Source organism: Scophthalmus maximus, chromosome 1 (assembly GCF_022379125.1).
Source record: "Scophthalmus maximus strain ysfricsl-2021 chromosome 1, ASM2237912v1, whole genome shotgun sequence".
NCBI lineage: Eukaryota > Metazoa > Chordata > Actinopteri > Pleuronectiformes > Scophthalmidae > Scophthalmus > Scophthalmus maximus.
This window is the reverse complement of record NC_061515.1, coordinates 17584914-17607234: the sequence shown is the minus strand read 5'-3', so window position 1 is coordinate 17607234 and position 22321 is coordinate 17584914. Positions and strand designations below refer to the sequence as shown.

Genomic DNA, 22321 nt, shown 5'->3' with positions numbered 1-22321 from the left:
TCACAGTTGTAAAATGCAGTTATATTATTTGTTATTAATAATTCAAGTTGAATTACCTCAAAGTTTCAAAGCTTTAAACTGCTAATTTCTCCTTTGGGTACGCCCACTCCTCCTCCGTCTGTCCTCCTCCATGGTTTCTTTGTTTAGACTTTCCCGCCTTCGCTCAAAGGTGTGCCTGATTTATCATCTCCCTTCCCCCTCCTTCCTACCCTCATTTCCTGTCCAGGTAGAAAGTATTTCCTACATAACTTCCTTCCTGCTACAAAGTACACTCATGAAAACAGCATTAAAGAGTAAAAAAGAAGTTTAGGAGATCAGAGATTGCTTTCAAACATCCATAAATGAAAGTTTATATTTGAGCAGCATCAGCAGGAGTTAAGTGACAGACTAAAGCAGAGATATTAATGATGTGCCACATGTGAGTCGCATTGTCAACTGAAATAAAGATCAAATGAATCAATATGATTTTATTTAATTTGAATATGCACTATTGCTTCAATAATGGGGAAAAACTTGGTTTGATTAACAGCAGGCAAATTTACGTGACTGCTACAACAGGGTCTGCACCATTCTGTTCGTACTTAAAAGAAATCGTGAAATACGAGAAAATTGGTCAATGCGGAGAGTTTCCTCCTAAATCACTCGTACGCACGATTTGAGAACAAATCTGTTCGTATAAAAAAAACGGTTCTTGCATGAGGCCCAATGTCTCTAACTTTTCTTGCCAGTAAGAAACAGGGGAACAGGAAGTGCACGTCAAAATAAAACAGGAAGTGCAAAACTGGAAATGTAACAAACACGAAGGATCACCAATAAGTAACTTATTAGACATACTTATTCAATTTACTGTATTTACATTCGTCCGTGTACCATCTCAATACCCAAGGCTTTTAATTCTCATCTGGTTTTGAGTAATCATATTAATATCGTTTCCTCTGTTAATCAAAGTGAAGTGTGTCTATGTTGCAAGTGCTGAAAGAATAATGAGGCGGGAAAATACAGCGATTCACGGAGCATGTCACTGCAAATATACGTGGTGAATATTTCGAAAATATTTCCATGCACCAAGTGTTGCGCATTTAATATGTCCACCGTCAGTTCTAAGGAATAATCCTCCTACCTCTTCAGCCGGGCAGGAGCGCAGGGAGGTGAAGAGGTCCAGCGAGAGTGCAGCAAGATGCAGGAGAGAGAAAGAGAGAGAGACGTTGAGCACGGGAAAGACAGTCACTACAAAATCGCAAGACAGGACAGGCGCCTCTCTGGCTTTGCTCACCTGTCTGGAAAGATCACCGCACATGCAGCCAATGGAATCAAAAAAAAGTATGAAGGAATGAAGATGTACAGGCTCTGTAATATTACAAGAAAAAAATGCTTTGTAAATGTTTTCAGGGGGAAATGAATTAATTCAGCGTGTTTGTTAGACCTCAGGGATACGCTCGGTGTATTCGGGAGCAGACACTGCATGTTAACATAACTGTTTTTTCTTTCTGTTTTCTGAATATGTATATCATTTTTAATATATTTTTGGAAAAATTGCACACATTTTTTAGAGCGTCCAGTAAAATAGACATGAATACGAGACGATGAAATTTGCTGTATGCTTTCAAAATAACATGATACCAAACTTGGAATTAACAACTCCGAATTGCTCGGCATCACTGAAAGCACCATGCTGCTGGATTATATTCCCTTTTTTTTGCGCCGCTTATGAAAGTGTGTTATTGTCAGAGGATGTTAGATTCGGAGCTACTCGGGTTGATTCAGTATTCTAAGCTTCCCCTTTAAAGCGGTGACAACACTTACTCACAAATCTGTCAAATAACCAGTGTACAGGGTGTATTTAGGAGAGTCTACGGGGCCTTGTGTACGGTAAGGTGTGGGTGTGTATACACGCTGGGACAGGACGTAACAGTTTAACTACTGTATTGATTTCAACAGTGCTAAGGGGTTTAGGCATCGGTCCAAGGAAAAACGGGGGTAAAAGAGTGGGGCTCGTTGCTGGTTTGAGCTGTGCTCCGCTTTACTCCCTGGCCACGCTTGATTCAGTGGTAAAGATCTGTGGCTGCCCATTGAAGTTGTACAACTGCTGCATTGAGTACTGTATGGCTCTCTGCGCTCTGCAGTGCTCTATTGATTGATGTGTGAAGAAGGATTAGTATGTGGGAGGGAGACGAGGGGAGGGAGGGAGGGAGAGCAAGCGAGAGGAAGAGATGCTGGATGAGAGGGGTCCAGGGGCAGAATTGTGGATGCAGCATGTGTACAATAAAAGAAGAAAAAAAAAAGAAGGGGGGTCAGATGTCACATCTTTGGTATGGCCAAGTTGGCCCCACCGAGGGCGATGCCCTTGTGTTTCTGTAAATGCCGATCGTTTTGGCATGCTTTGTGAGATCAAGCTGTGTGAGCAGTTGCATGTGTGTCAGTTATCGTAGCAAACGGGGGCGGCCCCTGCGAGGCCAGCCGGACGTATGACCTTGAGTGAGGAGCAGCTAAAATGTCCAAACGATCCCCTCGTAGCCTCACAACGAGCTCACCAGAGCGGTTCATGTTTGAAACTGGAATTTCCGTCTTTCCACCACATTCAGCAAGACAACAACATCAACTGGACAGGCTCAGGACAACTCATTCACCATGACTTCTCTGACATTTCTCAGATTTCCTGTCTGGTGGAATCCACGCTAACATCTATTCTGCTTCACCGGCAATTGTGAAAAAGCAGGTGACCTGCATATCCACCGTGTTGTGCTGTTGAGCGAGGCGTCCAGGTGGTTTTCCCACTTCTTGCCCATCCCTCTCTCCCAAGCTCTCCCGCTGTTCTGTCCCCGACAGGTGGTGCTGAGGGTGGAGGGAGCCAGGGATTCCATTGATAGGGGGTAGAGGGGATGAATAAGTAGTGGAGTGAGGAGGAAGAAGAAGATGAGCTGGAGGAGGAGGAGAAGGGAGACGGGGCTTTAGAGAGGGTGACACAAGGTTGGATTTGGGCCATCCAGAGTTAATGGGATCAGACGAGGAAGAGAAAGGGATATCTGTGCAGGTTAATGTTTAATCCTCCGCCCCCCAACCCCCCGTGTCCTGCCTGAGGCTCCCAGCATCTGATAATCCTTGGGCTGCCTCTCTTCATCATCAAGGTGTCGGAGGAAAGTGCCTCTGTAAATATTTAATTGGCTGCAGCATGCCGATGTTAATTATGCGGGTGTGTCTTTCCTTTGCTTTGCCTTCCTCCCCAGCGTCACTGACGGTTTCCTTGCCCTTTCCTCTTCCTCTTCATATTGATGCCATTCGCTCCTTTTCTAACTGCTACTAGCGCCATTCCTGATGTCATCACCCAGTACTGCTACAACAACTGTATAAATACTGCTTTTGTTACTGCTCACCCGTTATTCTATATTCCACTACAGCATGTTCTTATTCTCCTGGACTTCTCTTCTCAAGAGCTCACCTCACCCTGGCCATTTTCACCTCTCCCTTCCAACCATGTGCCGTGCGTCTTCTCCTTCTCCTTTCAAATTCAGCGGCCTTAGGATGGATTATTGTTATGGGTTTTGCTACAACCTCTGCCATTATCCGTATTGACGCCAATCATGCTTTCAGAAGGAGTTTCCCCCTCCTCCCTGTGTTTATTTGATCTTCAAGGGCAATGTGAAATAGATGGAAGCACAAAGGCAGCCTCGAAAGGACTGCGCAGGCTAAAGTTGTGCAACTCAATAGACATCCACTCACGAATGTCTGCCAGTACCAAGTGTAATTACAAACAGACACATGTAAAAGTCAAGAGAATACAAATCAAATAATAGATGCCTTATGGGTACTGCGCAAAAAAGCCTTGCGACGCTTCTAAAGACAAAAGACACAATGCGGGAGAACACAAAAGGCAAGAACACTGAACCACAAACTGGAGGGGAATTATGTGGATGTCTACCTGTGGGCCAACAATAGCAAGTCTTATCCACAAATTAGCAAAACAGATTCATGCTTTTCATCATGTAGAGAACAGTAGAACTGCAAAGGAAAATCTTCAGTATATGTGAATTCATTCTATTCATTCAGTATTTGCCTGTGTATAGTCCCACAAGCGTGTCCATAACATATTACTCCTTTTTAAAATTCCAGACAAATTTAGACCAAATCTCAGTACTGTATGCAGACAGTGTGTGCATGCACAGTGGTGAGCTTCACATCCGTGTGCCAGAACAGCAGGTCATAGCAAGGACAAGATACCGGTAGCGGGGACAGACTGGAGCCGCCAAACAACAGTGAGCAGCGAAATTCAATAGGCCCGGTGGCTGCGCCAACACCAGGGGCCACTGCAGTGTTTTCGCGAGCAGCACTGTTCCACACGCTGATTTATCACGCCTCTGTTCACATTCAGCTCAGTTGTTGTTTTTCATTCCTATTGACAAATCCATTTTTTCTGTTTTAGTGAAGTAGTCTAGTAAAGCAGTGAAAAAGATCTCTTTCCTGGGGGAGGGGGGGGAATTCACATTGTTTTGTTTTTTTCACTAACACACACACAATAGAAAGGGCTCATTTAAAAGCTTTCCTGTTGGCAGACTCCCTCGTTTCTGGACTGTCAGCGGACAAGACTCCAGAATCCTCCCGGTGGGTGCAGTTCATCGGCCTGCACGCCAAGCCCCGGGAGGGAGCAGAGAAAAAAGGTTGCCCTGAAACTGACGCGTGACGTCTGAAGATTTTCTGTTTTGGCCGTGCAGCATCAGAACGCTGGTTGCATTTTACCTCTGTTTGATGGTGTCACTTGTGTTCGGCTGGCTCTGCTTGAGTTAATTGCCTGAAAAGGGATAAATATCGTTGATTGCATGAAGGGGAGGGAGACGCGCTGTCATTACGCCAGATGATGTTTACGTTGTGTTGTTCTACACCCGACACTCCCACTCCGATAAATGAGAGGCTGCAGATGCACACTCAATATTCCCTTTATCTGTAGAGGCAATAACCATTTCACTCCAAATACACGCCGCAGTTTTATTGCAGTGTGACGGAGTTTGGGTGAATTTTAGGCTCAAAATCTCATTATTTGCGAAGAATTGTAAAAAAAACAACAAATGGATCATGCGTCATCGGGGCAAGCACTGATTTATTGGCTTAACCTCAGCATCGGCTGATATTCACCTTGTTGAAATATATTGATTTCCAACACTATAAATCCCTCTTAGTAGCTTTTATCCTCGCCAGGGTGCAAACCCCATCTCTCTGGCGCAATGGCTGTGCATTTGTCTGAGGCAGTCAGCGGTCGCATGACCTGCCTCGCAATTGCTGCATTTGGAAAAAGTTTAGTTTATTCCATCTGTGTGCTTGCAAATAACAGGCGAACGAATGCGCACCATGGCGGCGCTTTTTCTGACTGCATTTAATGCACTTAATGACTGAAGAAAAGTGAATTTTTGCGGAAAGAAGACGCTACGCGTGACAGGCCCCTTACACTTACACCAGAGCTGAAAGGAAAGCTTTGCATCTGTAGCCTGTTTATCTTAATCTTTGAATTAGGCAAACGCTTGTAAATTTAGCCACTGGCTAAGTCAAACCAGTGCCCCCCTCCCTCCCTCCCTACCTGCAGGCAGTGAAGCATGTCTGTGTTCCTCATCCTTTCGTCAGGAGGATTATTATTTATTTTAACTGACATTTTGAATATCTTTTCAGTGAGAGATCATCAAGTTGATGGTGATGTTGACTTTGTTATTTGACTGATGGTTATATATTAAAAGGTTAATTTGAATGATTGAATTTGTGCTCGTTTCAGATGGTGTGATGAAGAGCTGATGGACTTTAAATAAATCTTCATTGTACAAAATAATTGAACTGTTTTATTGTTCTCCTCTGGCACAAAAGGGGGAATAGATAAACAAAAAAATGTAGCTATTTGCAGAATGATTATTTTTTTACATTGGCATTGGCCCAGGATTTAACAATGGCTGTATCCCTGATGCCATCATTGAATTTTGACAAAAAATTATACGGTTTTATCGTTCGTTTGTTTAAAGAAAAAATGGTATTAGTTTATTTTTTGGTACTGTATCAACCACAGTTTGTATTTTTACGTATTACATTGGGATGACAGATATTTCAGTCATGACAAAACTGGAGGACTGACTAATTCGCACTAATCGGATACATGACATATCGGCACAGATATCCATGGTGCAGAGTAACATGGAAGGACTTCTGTAACTTTTTAACTCATAAATTCTTCTTTCCCATACCTCTGCCTGTTGTCAAAAACCTTGACATAAAAATCTACAGCCGGTTCTAATCATATAGCCAGTTGACATTTCTGTGGGCTGGGTTGATATGCCTAGGTTTTGGATATTATCTTGGTGCCAAAAGAAGGAAATGCAACTGTCAGGGAAATATATGATCCCATCTCACACAATGCTTTGAATGCAAGTGGGAAATAAAATTGAGCGTGAACCCACAGCACCGTCCCAAGGTCAAGACAGAGGTCGTCTCCCATCTCTCAATACAGACACTGCTCCTGTATGTTTGTTCTACACAGGCTGCCGATTTCCACAACATAACTTTTGGAGGAACTCAATAGCAAAAGCATCAGGCTCACTGTGCACTGAGCAATCACAGTGAGTGACGGAGGTCAACAGGAGTTGTACAGCAGAGGGTACAGTATGTGCGTGTATCAAGGAGAGTCAGAGTGGATGCCAAATATGTGGTTATGTGTGCATCCTTGTGTGTATTTCAACTCATGTGCTTCTTGATGAATTCAGGGGGAAAGTGAAGTGAACCTTCGCTGCCTCAATGACAAAAAGCCTTCATGCCAGCTGGTTTGTGTCTGGATATGTGTGTCTGCGATTGGCCCTGTGGTGCAGCGTGGGTGAGAGAGGAAGTGTGGGCTGAGTGTGTTGACCTGGTTATCATTTTGTGCGGCGCCCGGGAGTGGAGACGGGGTGGCACAGGTTTTTTAGAATGCGAGGTGCCAATCGAGCTGTGAAAATGGGAATTGAGTAGGGAAATGGGAATAGCTCCATGCTGGTTTGTAACCTCTGCAATGTGGTTTGGAGCATTCAGCGAATGCATACATCATTCATTCAATCAAAGTGTGTGCGTGTGCCTCTGTGTGTGCCTCTGTGTGTGCCTATGTGTGTGTGTGTGTGTGTGTGTGTGTGTGTGTGTGTGTGGTTACACTATGTGATAGAGAGTCTCCTCTTTGCGAGTGTGTCTGTTATAGTGCATGCAGGGCAGTGTGTATTTATGACAGCATGTCACACCCGTCTCCAAGCCCCGAGCCCTTGGAACTGAATTGAATTAACCTAAATAAAGTCTAGTGTGTGGAGTACTGAGCTCTTTAAAGGGAACAGCTGAGGGCTTGAACTAAGGACCGTCTCAGTCAAAGACAGAAAGCATGAGCACAGCAAAGTTACTCCATAGTAAAAACAAAAAAAACGCACAGACAAATAGAAACTTGTGACAGTTTTATGACACAATGGTTAATGTGCTACACTCCCCCTTCCACATGGCTTTCAGCAAGCGAGATTCGAGCCAGTTCTGGGAACCTTGGCCGGCCTAGATAGGACACCATCAGCAGCGGCGGCAGCCGTTAATGCGATTACTGCTTTTAGCGGGAGATTTTCGGGACTAATTTTCTTTAGAGGCGTCATTAGTTCGTCGGTATATCAGCAAACAAAACGTTCACTTTCTCAGCCATGAGCAACAGACGCCTAGATACTGTAACTGACGATACACACACAAACACAACCACGAGAGACACACACACATATATTCACACACGCACGAATATATGAATACACAAGCATGAATCTAGCCTATATTTACTGTGGCATATACACACAGATTTGCCAGCCCGCTCTGTTACGTTCAAAAACGTGAAGTAAAAAAAGAAAACAGGCATAATTAGTCTTTATTTAAGAGATGATTAATTATTATTTAGAGTTGTCAGCACGTCTCGGGACTTCCTGCGCTGCAGTTTGAAAACCTTTTGATTAGAAAACCGCGATGTGTGCATGAGAATCCTTACACCTCTCTCAATATTCTTTGTAATCAAACCATGAGTCTTATTATAATTTTAAGAAACCCACAGTTCCCGTCCGTTCGTAGGTGTATTGTCATTTTTGGGTCTCATCTCTCCGCCACTTCCCACTTGGCATGCTTAACATGTCTTTGTCTCCGTGTAGCTATTTAACAAACCTCGGGGTGCTTCTCAGCTCCTGACTGCGGCGGCTTTGTTTCATAAAGTCACCATTTATTAAACCTCAAGGCTAGACGGCAGCGAAACCCTGCTGAGATATTGAGGTCATCTTACAGGCAAGAGGGAGAGGGAGATTGTCAGAGATGAAAGGAGGACTCAAGCGAGAGGTATTGGGTTCGTCGTGCTGTGATTTGGCGGAGTTTAGATGGACAGAGCCAGGTGATCCTCGCCGGCGGAGCGGCCTGCCTCAGTGGGCAATATCACTGCCAGCATATAAGGTCTTTGTTTACCTTTGTCTGCAGTCCAAACAAGTTAAAAAAATTAAGTCAAACTATTTTAAAGGGTTGTTTTTTTTCTGTCCCTCACCCGAGTGTCAAAAACACCACACAGATGCAGAAATCGTCACGTCCTCTTCAACTAATGTCTCTCAGGGTGTGTGTCTATTCCTGTGCGTGTGTTTCATTGTAAGCATGTGCCTCTGTTCTGTGAGCGTATTGTGTGTGTATTGGTAGGCAGGACGAGCATCCCTTCTGTTACTGTTGCTGTCCCTTCATTTCACGCTCCAGCAGCTCCGCGTGAATCCTCTTCCCTTGGCTCATTATCAGCGCTGTTCAATGAACGCGGCATCTCACCAGAATGCAGGGGTAAAACCAAATCATTATTCAAGTATGGGGGTCAGTGCAGACATTGTGACTCATTTGTTTAGTGTATTTATTACCTTCCCTTCAGAAAGGAGTAGGCGGCATGCGGGGCACATCCTCACTCCAGCCTGATCTGGCAACCTCAAGGACCTGACCTGAGATTGATGAACACCGCGAGCGGACCATTTGCTGCGAATACTGTATATTTATCTGTGTCTACCCGTTTTTTTTTCTTTTTCCAGGTTCCAGTGTGCACGGAGCGGAATTCGGACACCTGCCGGATAACATAACGGTGTTGGACGGAGAAAGCGTCACTTTGAGGTAACTCCTGATCCTGCACCTGCACCAACTAATTACATGAAAACATGTTTGCTTCCCTACATCCACCTGTCATGCCAGTTTAATTACCAATTCTCTGTCCCATAACTCCCATATTGTGCCATATTTTTCAGTTATGAATTTTTTTCCCCCAAAAGCTAATTAAATAATAATACCAGATGTCACCGAAGTCTGTCAACGATTACCTTTCGAGGGGGAAGAAACAAAATCCAAAAAGTCAACTTTACTTTCATCACCTTTAAAGCTGCAGTTGGTAGGATTTGCAAAAATAACTTTTTTTCATATTTGCTGAAACTGTCGCTATATGCTGGTAGTAATATGTGAGACAGATCGTCTGTGACAGACTCTGGGTCATTCAGCTCCCTCTACTGCCTTTAATGCCATTTGCCAGAATCCACCGCGCCCAAGCAAAAATCTCCAAACACAGCCAGGGGGCATCTCTCCGCTCTGTCAATCATCCGGGTACGAGCGGCTCAGCGCTGCAGAACCTGTGCACAGCCTCACTCGCTCGGTCACGACCAAGCTCACGTCTTCGCAACGAGGAGCTCGCAGCAGAAGCGGCAGAGAAACACCAAGCATCGACAAAACTGCCCGGCTCCTTTGAAGTTGCATATATGAGCAAAAACAAGCTAAAAAGAAGGAAGCAGATCGAAGCAGGTGTAAACATCGGAGCGGCTCCACAGAAGCAACGACACCGACAGGTGTTCTTCTGCTTGACCTGCTTCTGCTTGACCAGTCATATTCTCTGTTTCATTTATCTTTTATTTTCCATGTTATTGTTGCACTCTGTGACCGTGTGTTACTGTGCTGTTGTATTCAGGCTGATAGTTCTAATCAGGCTGCTAGTTCTAGGTCCATGGTGCTACGGCTAGTGGTTAGCGGTGTTTGTAGCATAATAGCTGAAAATATGTTTGTGTCCAAGCGGTGTCGTTGTCTGTGCTCTCGCGGCCAAATGCTCCCCCATCATACTGTTTAGTTAGCTTCACTATTTATCACCAACGTAGCATCCCGTGCTATGCTAAGTATGTGTCGCTATTCCCAGCTGTGTCACGTTCACTGAATTTGCAAATGCATGATAAATTTGTGAGGAATTATTTTTTCCTGGATCATAGTTTCACATACTCATGTTGCTTTTCTCCACAGATGCTAGGAAGGAATATTCAACAAACCAACTGTATTTTATTCATGTGCAAAATAAAGCTTGACAATATTACATCAGTGAACTTTGATAAATTTGTTATGCTTGAGACACTGTATCGGCAGGACAGAACCAGTGAATATGGTTGTCCACACTCCTCTCAATCCTACCGACAGCAGCTTTAAGCCAATGTTTCCAGATCTCTGCACAAATTCCTCTTTTAGTTTTTTTTTCTTTCTACTTCCTTAAAGTAACGTGGTCTTCCGGATAGAATTAAATATGTTATCCCAAAGCAAAGTGCAGGTCTGTCAATATTTGCCAGAACGTCAACAAGTCTCGCTCGGAGCTTGAATAAAAAGAACCGGGATGCTGATCTGTAATGTCATCAAGACGTGGGGTCTGAGGATGTTCTCTTGATGCTGTGCAGGAGTCAAAACCGGTAGAAATTTATGAGGGTGGTTTCAAACGCAAAGCTTGAAATTGAATGTTTACTTAATCCCTTTCAGTTCTTTAAACCAGGAGCACCAAGTTGATGAGGCTGCCAGTTCTAAAAAAAATTAACTCACAAGAAGAATTCACAAGAAGTACAGATTAAATAATTCCTTTAAAAAATAAACCTGTGTCACATTTAGCAGGTATGTAGAACCATCTAAACAGCCTCTCAAACTGGATGTATGGGATGGGTGCAGACCCCAGTTTCGGAATCACTGCTTGAAGCCGCACTTGCAGTTCTCCATGACGTACTCTGAACTTGATTGCGCTGCCTTTATCGCTTTATCGGCAGAGATGCGATTGATTTTGTAATCAGATGTGTGTGCGAGTCGAGTCGGCCCTTGAAAGCCAATAGCTGACAAACAAGAGACGGAAGAGCTTCATATATAAACTTGATTTCCATGTGAAATCGCTTGTGCCCAAGTAGCACAAAGACTCATGTTACGCTCGAGACAATGCCGTTGTGTTGACTTTGATGCAGGTCATTAAGACGAGCAACATTTGATGCTATTATGGTGCTCATTTCCTCCGGGGCTTGCAGTCCTGCAGCAAAAAATCTTCAGTACAGAAGTGATTAATTTTAAAAATAGACTAATAGACTGTTTGTGCACAGATGATGAATTCTTACGGTCGGATTTCTTACTACACCATCTCATTATTAAAACTCACCAGCCACATACTGAATCTCGAGCAAATATGGGTGTCATCCTTTTCCTCTGTTTCCCCAATTTTGTTTGCAGTGGTTTGACCCACTGAGCCATCAGCCAGCGCCGTCTCGCCTGTTTGTTGAAGACTTCCAAGCTTATCTGCGCTCTGTGGTTCTTGGTGTCACCGACTTAGTTGGCAGGTGATCTGAGATCTACCTCCACGGTGATATTTGTCCAGGTCTTATCAATTAAACATATAGGGCTTGTCTTCAAACCCGTTGAAGCTATGGACATCTAGTGGACAAGCCAAGAACTGCAGTCACACGGTTGGCCAGTGGCTCCCGTGATGAAAGCTTTCCCTTACCGCCTTTTGTCTAGGAAACTTTTGATTTACTGCTCCCTTAATCACCGCGTAAACGTTATTTTTGCGTTCGCAAACCTGTCATCATTTCCATTTACCGCGTCCCTATTTGTCGTTATTTACTTGTCCATAGACACTTCTGGGCATATGGCCAGTCGAAATATCAATATTGTATGCATTGGGACTGCATTAAGTCTTCAGCGTCATCTGGTTTGCCAGAACAAAGAATAATGGTTTGATGGTTTTGCATGCAACTGACTGTGATTGCACTCAAGCTGTTACCACTCTTCTCTGACTGATCTCTATTTTTGTAATTTGACCCATTTTGCTCCACCTGTGAAAATGAAACGATGCGGTAGACTTTGCTCATTTGTTCTTTTCCCCAAGAGGTTACAGGCTGAAGAATTTTTTTTTTTTTAAAAGACCTGCACCAACTGCTGCCTACTGTAATGAAATATATCCACAACCCAATCCAAGCCATTATGTGATACAACTTCCAACAACACAATACTTCTAAACCTTGACATGAAAAAACAGGCCTCTTGATCACCTCCTGTCCTCTCACAGATGCCGGATCGACGAGGAGGTGACCCACAAGGCCTGGCTGAATCGCTCCAACATCCTGTTCACGGGGACGGACAAGTGGTCGCTGGACAAGCGCGTGACGCTGGTCAACAGCAACAACAGCGACTTCTCCATCCACATCGACAAGGTGCAAGTCACGGACGAGGGGCCCTACACCTGCACCTTCCAGGCCAACAACAAGCCCCGCATCGCCCACGTCTACCTCATCGTCCAAGGTCGGTGGCTGGGTTGAGATGCAGTATGAATCAGTCAGGAGTGAAGTGTTTACCGCATCCAGTTAAAGCCGTGAATCATTTCCCTGATATATCTGCGGAATTTATTGCCACCGCTGCTGCAAAAAATTTATCTGTGTGTGTGCACTCATGTTACTGTAAGCTGCCTCGGATAGAAACATCCGCTAAATGGTTTAAGTATGCTTTTCGTCATTCATCCAAGCACAGTGCTGACTACTGCGTGAGATCGAGGTTTGACATCAGGGGGGAAGCAATTAAGATGCTCTAATGGTTATGATTCAGTGTTTCCTTTCTGTTAAGTCATCCTTTAAACGTATGCTTAAATTTATGATAGACAACTTAGGAGTTAATGTTTGTGTATTTGCGGTGACATCAAAATGTAATCACATAATTATGTCTTGAAAGCTTAATTGGCCTGCGTGTGCGAGTGTTTGTTGCTACAGAAAAGGAAACAGGTGACTGATAACTAAAGTCAGTTGCAATAAAAAAAAATCTAAAAAAATTCAGGGACCTTTCAAGGTTATTTGTCTGAATAAAATAGAAAGTTAGGCAGATCAGATGAATGAGGGTGTGTGTGTGTGCGTGTGCAGGAGATGTGGTACACAAGTGGGCTGTCCAACTACCCGACTAAATAACTGACAGCGCCTCAGCCATCGAGTCAACGGCTAAGTGAGTGAGAGTCGGACTGATCCTGAGCGACGTGATGTATTGGTGTAGGACTGCCCGCGGGATGGATCCCGGACCTTTTCCCCCCTGCAGATTGCAATTACACGTCACCAGAAGGATGTAGCGGAGCAACTTTTAACAGGCCATATTAGGGGCATTCTGCTGGAATGAAAGTGCGCGGTCTCTTAGCTCGCTGGTTGGCAGAGACATTGTGAGCCGCGTACTAACAAGAGATTTCACATTGCAATGCAGCCAAACAGATCGCTGTTGTCCGCAGGGGGGCCAAAGCTCGGCAAACAGATGACCATATATACCTAATTCCAAGTCCAATTTTTGGCCAGAGCTTGATACCACGCAAAATAATTACACCATAATTGCACCTGCAGTGCATCAAGCAGAGGCAAGCATCGCCCCCCGCTCCAATCTGTGCTTTATTGCTGCAAGTATTCAAACTCCAGCTAAATAGTGAAAAATGGGATTCTTGGTAGATACTTCCGCAAAAAATTTTCTCAGGGCAGAGCTCATTGGGAGGAAAAAAAAAATGATAATGGGTCATTAAATTTCAAGAGCCATCTTGTTATCAAACTAACTACATGCATAGTGCTTGAACACTAAGTGTGTTTTGGGGCAAAATTGGTATTCAGCCCTGCTCAGACATTGAAGTGAAAATTTCTGTTCAAAGATCAAATTAGATTGGATTTCAGGAGGAGGATTTTTTTTTTTAACGCCCATTTCTAGGATTCAGTGCAGTTTAGGTAGACGGTCAAGCGTATTGTTGCATAGTTCAGTAAGATTTCTGGCATGGATCATTACTCTGGATCATTATTAGCTGATGCCTGTCCGTCTAAAAAAAAAGAAATAAATAAAAGGGCTAGGATTTGCATCATGAAATTAAAAAAGGGGGTTTCAATATCAAGATCTTGTTTTTCAGTGCCGGCCAGAATCGTCAACATCTCGAAAAACGTGTCGGTGAACGAAGGGGAGAATGTGAACCTCTACTGTCTGGCAGTGGGCCGGCCTGAGCCCACCGTCACCTGGAAAGACCAGAAATGTAAGCTACATCGTCTTGTTTGCTCATCTTGACATCCGGATATCTCCCGTTCACATTTTCACATTTATACCTTGCCGTCTTTGCGCTCATCCCTAACCCTGTTCAAGTCCTTTGTAGTCTTATTTTTTTTCCATTCTTCCGGCCTCGGAGCTTATCAGCATTCAACCCGTGTCCGTGTCTTTATCTCCCACTCCCGTGTCATCATTCTTACACCCAGCTGTTCACGCTGTCCCGGTCCCGATTTCATGCTGCCATATTTTCCCAATGTCCCGATGTTTCGTCCCCAAAAAAACACACATTAGACGTAATTATACCCACCGCGCTGCCTGTAATCATCAACATCTGTCTTCATCCATCCTGTCACATGGCGTCAAAATACCAACTGATGCTAACAGACACTTTGGCGTCGAAGCAGTTATTTTTTTGTCCTTCGATCAGTGTGTGGAAATCAGAACTTTTTCAAGGTGGCCGCGATCCAAATGATCTTTTTTGATTTTACTTGAAGCCGAGGGGATTATTATTTTTTGCCTCCACGGCATTGACTCTTGACTCTTCGTGAGGCCGTTATTGAGTCATGGTTAAAGCCCTTTTTTTAGATCAGTGTGAACAATACTCAACGCGACGTCATTATCCCATTAGGGCCAATGAATGCACCACCTACTGTACTGCCACACTCACAGACGGGCTTTGGGCCTGAGGTCTGTTCCTCCTCTCTCCTCTTGTTTATCCCCGAGTTCGCCTGCTGTGCCCGTCCCGCTGCACGGTTAGTTTGGGAACCTACACGGTACAGTACCTCCGGCGCGGACAAGCCCGGTAGTAACGCACACCCAGAGACACACAGATAGAGTCACGCATGAACACACACCTGCGGCAAACCCACGCGCATGCACGGTCCTCACATCACAATGTCGGTGCCGTTGTTCGCACTTTGCGAGCCAACAGCATTTTCTCCTCTGTCAGCAGTAATCCTTCCTCTCCGACTGCCCCCACCATCTCACACCGGCTCTCTCCTCTCTGCCCCGTAACCCCTCAGCTTGCAGAGAGAGAGATAGGGGCCGCATTGCTATTCCATGGGAGTCGCTGCAACCAAGCCATCAGTTGTAGGAGACTAGTGAGGGTGGGAAAGGGGGGGGGGGCAAAGAAACAGTAAGAAGCTGCCAGCCATCTGTCCCCATTACTCAGAGACCGCAGGGAGGGAGGAGAGAACTGTGTGTGTGTGTGTGTGTGTGTGTGTGTGTGTGTGTCTGTGTGTGTGTGTGTGTGTGTGTGTGTGGAGGTTGGTTATGTGCGTGTATCATGAGGTGGTGGAGTAGGAGGAGCTATTTGCGCCACCTCGGAGGTGAGACACGAGTCCTGTTAAAAGTCCTGTTAACCCCCCCTCTACAACTTCTCTAAAGCGACCGCGAGTCCAGACTCACATACTGTACACATCCTGTGCTGTTATTCAGAGATGCCGCCTCCCTTCATCTTCTGCAGATACAATACGTTGCACCCATTCCGTAATCCCGTCGTTTGACCCGCTCAAGAGACGGGATGATAGCTCAGTTCGAATACAACAGCACATCGCAGCCGCGCCGTTTGACATCCCATCTATTCAAACGCGCGCAGGCTGCACATACGTAACTCAAAATTGATATGACGATAACCATGTGGAGTATATATTTAGATTCGACGCAGAGTTCATAATTTTGGTGATAGGAGATTGGTGAAATAAATTGGCAGCTGCAGTGTATAGAGGAAGGGATTCAAATACGGTTTACTTTATCTCGATTCCTCACAACTAGGGAGAAGTCGTCGGGGAACGGATGCAAGCATCCACTACAGAATTTTTCAAATGCGTCTCAGTGGGAAAAGCGCAGGTTGTAAATAATGGCACAACCATTTCAGGGGCTCCCCTTAGTGCTGCTCAACCGTTGCCGGTCCGGTTCAACGACAGCGCCGTTTCGTTAGCTGATCGGTAACGAAGCGTTTTGCTGTGAGCAGAACTCCGCGCGAGAGGTGAGGGAGAGATGATCCCGGCGTGTGTTTCGGAAACCCATGAAAACTTGGTGCGCTGTTAAATTTCGATGACACCGAACAAAGGGGGACACGGCAGTGCTCTGAATACTAATTCACCGGTTCTTGAAAATGTCCCCGATTCATCTTCTGCAGATACAATACGTCGCACCCAATGACGAAACTCTGAAGAACACAATGACGAAACTCTGAATGAAGTTGTGAGTGAGCACAGTAACGGTAAACAGCATTAACAGCATAAACAGCATTATATTCATAAAGGAAGTACGTCACGAAGCCCCGTGCATGTGGTCCCATATAAAAGAGTCATGGCTGCTTCAAGTTCAGTCTCTTGACCTGAACAGAGGTGTTGAGCTGACGAGGCAGGCGTGAAGCAGGTGTGCAGGCGGCCGGGGCAACCAGGTGATTGGAAACGAGCGACAGCCCTGAAGGAATCGGGTCGCCCGAGACAAGAGACAAAGAGCTCATGTTTCTACTGTCAATACAATGTCCCGCTCAGTGAATAATCTGGGACACAGCTCTTCAATAAACACGTAGAAGTCGGTATTAATGATGTCCGGGTGCTTGGGTTCATTTTGTTATCATTAACAATATTATGCAAAGACTGAAACTAGGTCTTGTTTGATTTGAAGTAGAGCCTGACCAATATGTATTTGTGAGGGGCCATTGCTGATTGCTTATTATTTTTAGGAAGTAAAAAAAATCTGATTCTGATATACATATACAAAATATAAAAATGATTACTAAATGATGTTATCAAACCCTTATGAAAAAGAAATGTATTTCAGGCTTAATATATTATTGTTTAACCATGAACCATTTTTATCATGAATATATATATATATATATATATATATATATATATATATATATATAGTTAAATGTAAACATTAATGCATATCTTTTCTGATTTCTTCATTCTGTAAAATAAAAGTTTTCATATCATACACCCAATGCTGATATGCCGGTGAAAGACATCTCATTTAAAAAAATGTATAAATCAATTTTGGTTCATCAAACAGTAAAGGAGTAAACGGTAAATATTTGCTGTTAACTGTTTTCAGCTGCAAATTTAGACATGTTTCTGAGAATATAAAGGAACTCAAAATAATATTCCATGTGCAACTATTGCTACTGCTCTGTATATAGTATTTATATACCTTTTTTTTGATTTAATGTTATTTCTTTGTTAAATTTTGTACATATTAACCCTTTTTTGTAAATTTCTTCTATATTCTTCTGTCCACTTTGCTGCTGTAATGCCCGAATTTCCCCATTGTGGGACGAATAAAGGTATATCTAATCTTATCTTATGAACTGTTTTAATCTGCAAATTAAGACACGTTGGTGAGAATATACAGTAACTCAAAATACTCATATTGATCTGATTAAGGAACTTAATAGGGGAGGCTGATGAAGGCCACAGTTTGGCTCATTAATGTTTTAGTCATTGGACGACAATGGAGGTCTATTGCACAGAGGAATCATCTATATCAGACTGAAGATACACAGATGATAGGATCACTTTTTGTGGGTTTGTTGTTTCTTACTATAAGAAAATATAACACAGATTATTGACATATAGGTATTGGTCTTTAAAATACAGTAATGTCCAGGCTTTGATAGAAATAACGGATATGTAACTGAGCGTAAGATGTAATTTAAGGCATGTGTGAGGAGAGGCCAGGGCAAAGTGACCTTCCTATTCTAAATTCTGCTGTATACTTATTTAGCCCAATTTACACACATTTCAGCCCCTTACTCTTCCAAATGGCAGGTGTTGTAGTCCGTCAGCCTGTCCGCCCTTCCCTGTTTCAACCCGATATCAGACCTCTCTGCCCTGGCGGTGGATTTTGTAATGGTAATGGGCAAGAGGAGCCAAGAAATCAAGTGTCCTGATGGTCAATAGTCCAGCACAAAGGGGCTGCCAGGGAAATGGAACACGTCCTCACCGTAGTGCACCCCCCCCAGCCCCTCATTCACACACTCTGCTCTCAGGTGCGATCCAACTATCTCCGGTGGTCAGGAGTCAGGCTCCTTCAGAAGCCATAAGTGGTTGATGGAGCTGTATTTTACAGACCATTGTGGGAGTGCCAGGGGCCAGATCCAGTCAGATATGATCTCCCACCAGAGTGGAGAAGAGTGTGCGATGCTGATCCCAGGGGATGGAGAGGGAGGGAAAGAAGGGATGAGTGAGCGCGCTTGGCTTGTACTGTACCGCCGTGTTGGTGCAGGGGATGAAAAGTCCATGAACGGGCCACATCGAATACCGAACACGACATCTCACGCGGTTTTTATCCCCTCTTTATGATGCAGTTTTTCCTTTCTTGCACTCCCTTTATATCTTGTGTATCTCTTTCAGTCTCTCACGCAAATTGCCGCGCTCGGTAACGCGCTCTCCGGTGCTCGATTGCACTCATTTTTCATCTCCTTTGTCCCTTTCACCTGCTGGAAGTCAGCTGTAACAGCCTTGTGTGTCATTTTCTCCAGCGCCCGTTGTCTGATTCTATCTCCCCACACACACACGCACACACACACACTCCCCCATCCGGCAAAGTTGGCTGCTCTGCCTGCCTGACAGAGATGTCACAGGAGAGCGATATTTATTAGACTAATGGAATGAGTGAATAACATTGCACCCCACCCCACCCCATCACCCCCGGCCCACCCGTACTCACTCAGATGGCACAGGCGGCCGTCACCGCGGTTGTCGCTCGCCACTCGGCTTCTGCCGCGGCGGCCTGCAAATAATCGTCTCCAGCTCAGTAGACGCACTAATAATCCTCCAGTATAATCTTCAATTAGAACCGCCGCGCTAATCTCTGACAGGAATAATCGTGGCCTTTTTTTTTCTTGTGTGTTTTTGCGGCAGGGTTGCTCACGAATGTGCTTAGGAGCCGTTTGTGTGTTTTTCAAGGGGAAGTAAAGGTCCACTGATTGACACTAGTTGTGTGTGTGTGTGTGTGTGTGTGTGTGTGTTTTTCTGGGGCTTTGAGAGGGAAAAGTGAGCAGCAATTTAAGAGCTGGATTTCCTTGTTAGTGGTGAGATTATATATTATGTCGTGTTCCACAGTCTGACTTCTTTAATAGGGTAAAGGGGAGGGGGGAAAAGGGGCCTAATGGTTTTGGAGGCTGTAAGACAGCTGGCTGCTAAGACTTGCAGGGGAGGGCTACACTCTTACTCATTTTTCTTCTGTTTGTGCTCTTTCCCCCTCTGCCACCGTCAATCCAATAACGCCACCAACATCCATTCCCTCACATGAAGGAGCAATAAGTTATAGCTGCTCCATTCAACTCTCCCCCTCTGAAGAGATTTCCATGGCTCTTTGTTGCCCGAGGGGGGAGAAGGAAAAAAAAGAGAGAAAGTGCGAAACTGACTAATTTGGTTTTGGGGTCACCAGGGAGTTTGTCAACATCAAATAACAGCCGAATATTCCTCTCACTACATAATGCGATGAACAAGCGGTCGCCCCCTGGTGTGTCCACTCCTTGGAAGCAAAGCTTGGAATTTCCTCAGACATTATATCAACGTAATGGTGTCACTGCCTAATCGTGTTCACTTTCTTTACATTTATACAGAAGAATATGACAAATATATAACAAATATCATCAATTCTTCTTGAATTTAATTGAATTGCAGCTTGGCATTAGTTCATACAAACATATACATCTATGTATATATTTCTTGTTGTTGTTTTCTCTTGGCCAAATTAATCGAAGTGGCAAATTATAATTTATTTGGGTTCTTTTTTTACATACCTATTGGCTAAAAGTGGGACTCAGTTCATTACATTAAACATTCATTTGTACACTTCATGTAATTTTGCATTGTGATTTATTATGCACAGCACTCTATATTGCACTTCATGAAAGTGTTTTCCACCATTATTGCCCAGCCCAATATGTGGTATGTTCCAAACAATTCCATCTAAATATGAATCAATGTTTTTTCTCTCCTGTGCTCTTAAAGTATGCTGCCTGTGAGAACGATGTGTGTCACAGCCAAATCTTAAGTACCAAACCTTTAATCAGTAGTCTGAGTCACCTTCCATTTGATGTACTGCATAAGTGACATTCGACTTTTTATCTAATGTCAATAGATGGCTTGGTAAGTGAGGGGGAGTTCCTCGACATCACAGAGATCAAGAGGCAGCAGGCCGAGGACTACGAATGCATCACCAACAATGGAGTGGCGCGGCCTGATCAGCGTAAGGTCAAGGTCACGGTCAACTGTGAGTAACTCTCAGCAGCCCAGTGGTGATAATTCAACTCGCACCCGGGTTATAGCACAATGGTGTATGAATGGTATCTGTAAATACTGTGGATGCATAATTATGTATGAATTCATACATTTTAATGTTGCTCTCTCCGGGGGGTTTTCCAGCCTTGTGGGCCGAAACCAGGCTGATCTGACTCGACTCCCCAGTGAGGGCAGATTTGTACTAATTGCTGAATTCCCTCCTGTTTCTGTTTGTCCATTCTTTCATCCCTCTGTTCCCCTGCCAGACCCTCCCATGATCACAGACATGAAGAACATGCCAGCCCATTTGGGAAAGACGGCCATCTTGCGCTGTGAAGCCATGGCAGTCCCACCTGCCTCCTTCGAGTGGTACAGAGATGAGCACAGGTGAGACAATGAGTTCAGCGCGTATTTGTATGATACGTAGGCTTCTCCCACAAAAGGCCAGTAAAACCTAAAAGGGTTTTTTATCTCTATGATTGTTTTTCTGAAATATCCAGAAAATTAGGTCGGACTTTTTCCAGAGTTTGCTGTAGTCATATAACAAACACAGCAGGAGATTGTCTTTTGCCATTTGCATTCTCACATACAGCCTCCCCGGCAGAGTTCATGAAGATATCCGGTCTTCAGTGCATGTCTGAAATCAGATTGTGTTCCTCGTTCCACAACAAGCTCATTGTCTCACACCTGACATGTAGCCTTTAGAACGACACTCTACAGAATGGATGCTTCTAAAAGCATTCATTCATCATTTTAGTGTTATCATTGGAAAACAGATTTCAAAAGACATAGTAACTTTGCTTCTGATTCCCTGTATGAGATCTAGAATTTTAATATTACCGTAGCTGTATGCCTGTATTTTTAGTTTTGTCTTGTCTTTGTCGTGACACTGATGTTGATGGTTTGACATCTGTGCAGCAGCAGCAGCAGCAGCAGCAGTGTGCATGAGAAAATGTAATAAGAAGAAGAAATAAATTCTAAGTTGAGCTATAGTTATAGCTGGTTTTTGTCATTTCCCCCTTTGTGGGAAATGACAAAAACCAGGAGGCTTGTTTAACCAGCTGAAATTTAAAAAAAACCCAGTGGGGTGTATCTCTACCTCTTCTTACATGTTAGTTGTGATACAGAATTTAAGGTTTGACCAATCAAAAAGAGGATGGAGAAGAGATTATTGTTTTGCCCTTTCAACAGAGGTCATTCTCAAAACCACATGAACAAACAAGTCATTTTATTTTTTGGGAATTCTGTAGACGCAGTCTTGGCTACCGTCCATTTGCCTAAACTCTGACATTGTCATTGGTCGGAGGTAACCATGTATGGGTTTTTTTTTCACATGTGGTAGAAAAATAAAAATAAAAGTAGCTTCTTGGAAACTTTATTTATATCTAAGCTGCCCTTCCATGTTTGTGAAAGGTCCCAGGAAGCGTAGGAGAGTTTGGGTGATTTGGCATCAGGAAGAGTGAGACGCAGGAGGACTAGGACAAGCCTGTGCCAGCCACAGGGAGAGAGCTGTTTAATAGAGTATAATGGGCTCCAGCAGGAGGTCTCTGTTATTTATGGCCTGTTAGATTTCACTATTAGTACAAGGTGAGACAGCGGATGTGTCTTGCACATTTGTTTCTGGGGAGGCGGGGGGGGGGGGGGGGGGGGGGGCTCTTATGAGGGCTGAGTTACTGGCTGTAATGTTGTGTTGTGTTATCTCTCTTTTTCTGTCACAAACTCTTTTTTCTTCCCACTACCTTCCT

The 22321-nt window shown here is 44.1% G+C and overlaps 1 protein-coding gene across 1 annotated transcript in view; it reads left to right on the top strand.

The window, feature by feature from the left end:
• The window catches only part of iglon5 (IgLON family member 5), a 90610-nt gene that overhangs the window by 64942 nt on the left and 3347 nt on the right, over positions 1–22321 (top strand). The window contains exons 2-6 of the mRNA XM_035637737.2: positions 9051–9129; positions 12353–12585; positions 14201–14320; positions 20437–20568; positions 20843–20963. Coding sequence (XP_035493630.1) covers positions 9051–9129; positions 12353–12585; positions 14201–14320; positions 20437–20568; positions 20843–20963 — 685 coding nt within the window. The remainder of the gene's footprint in view (positions 1–9050; positions 9130–12352; positions 12586–14200; positions 14321–20436; positions 20569–20842; positions 20964–22321) is intronic.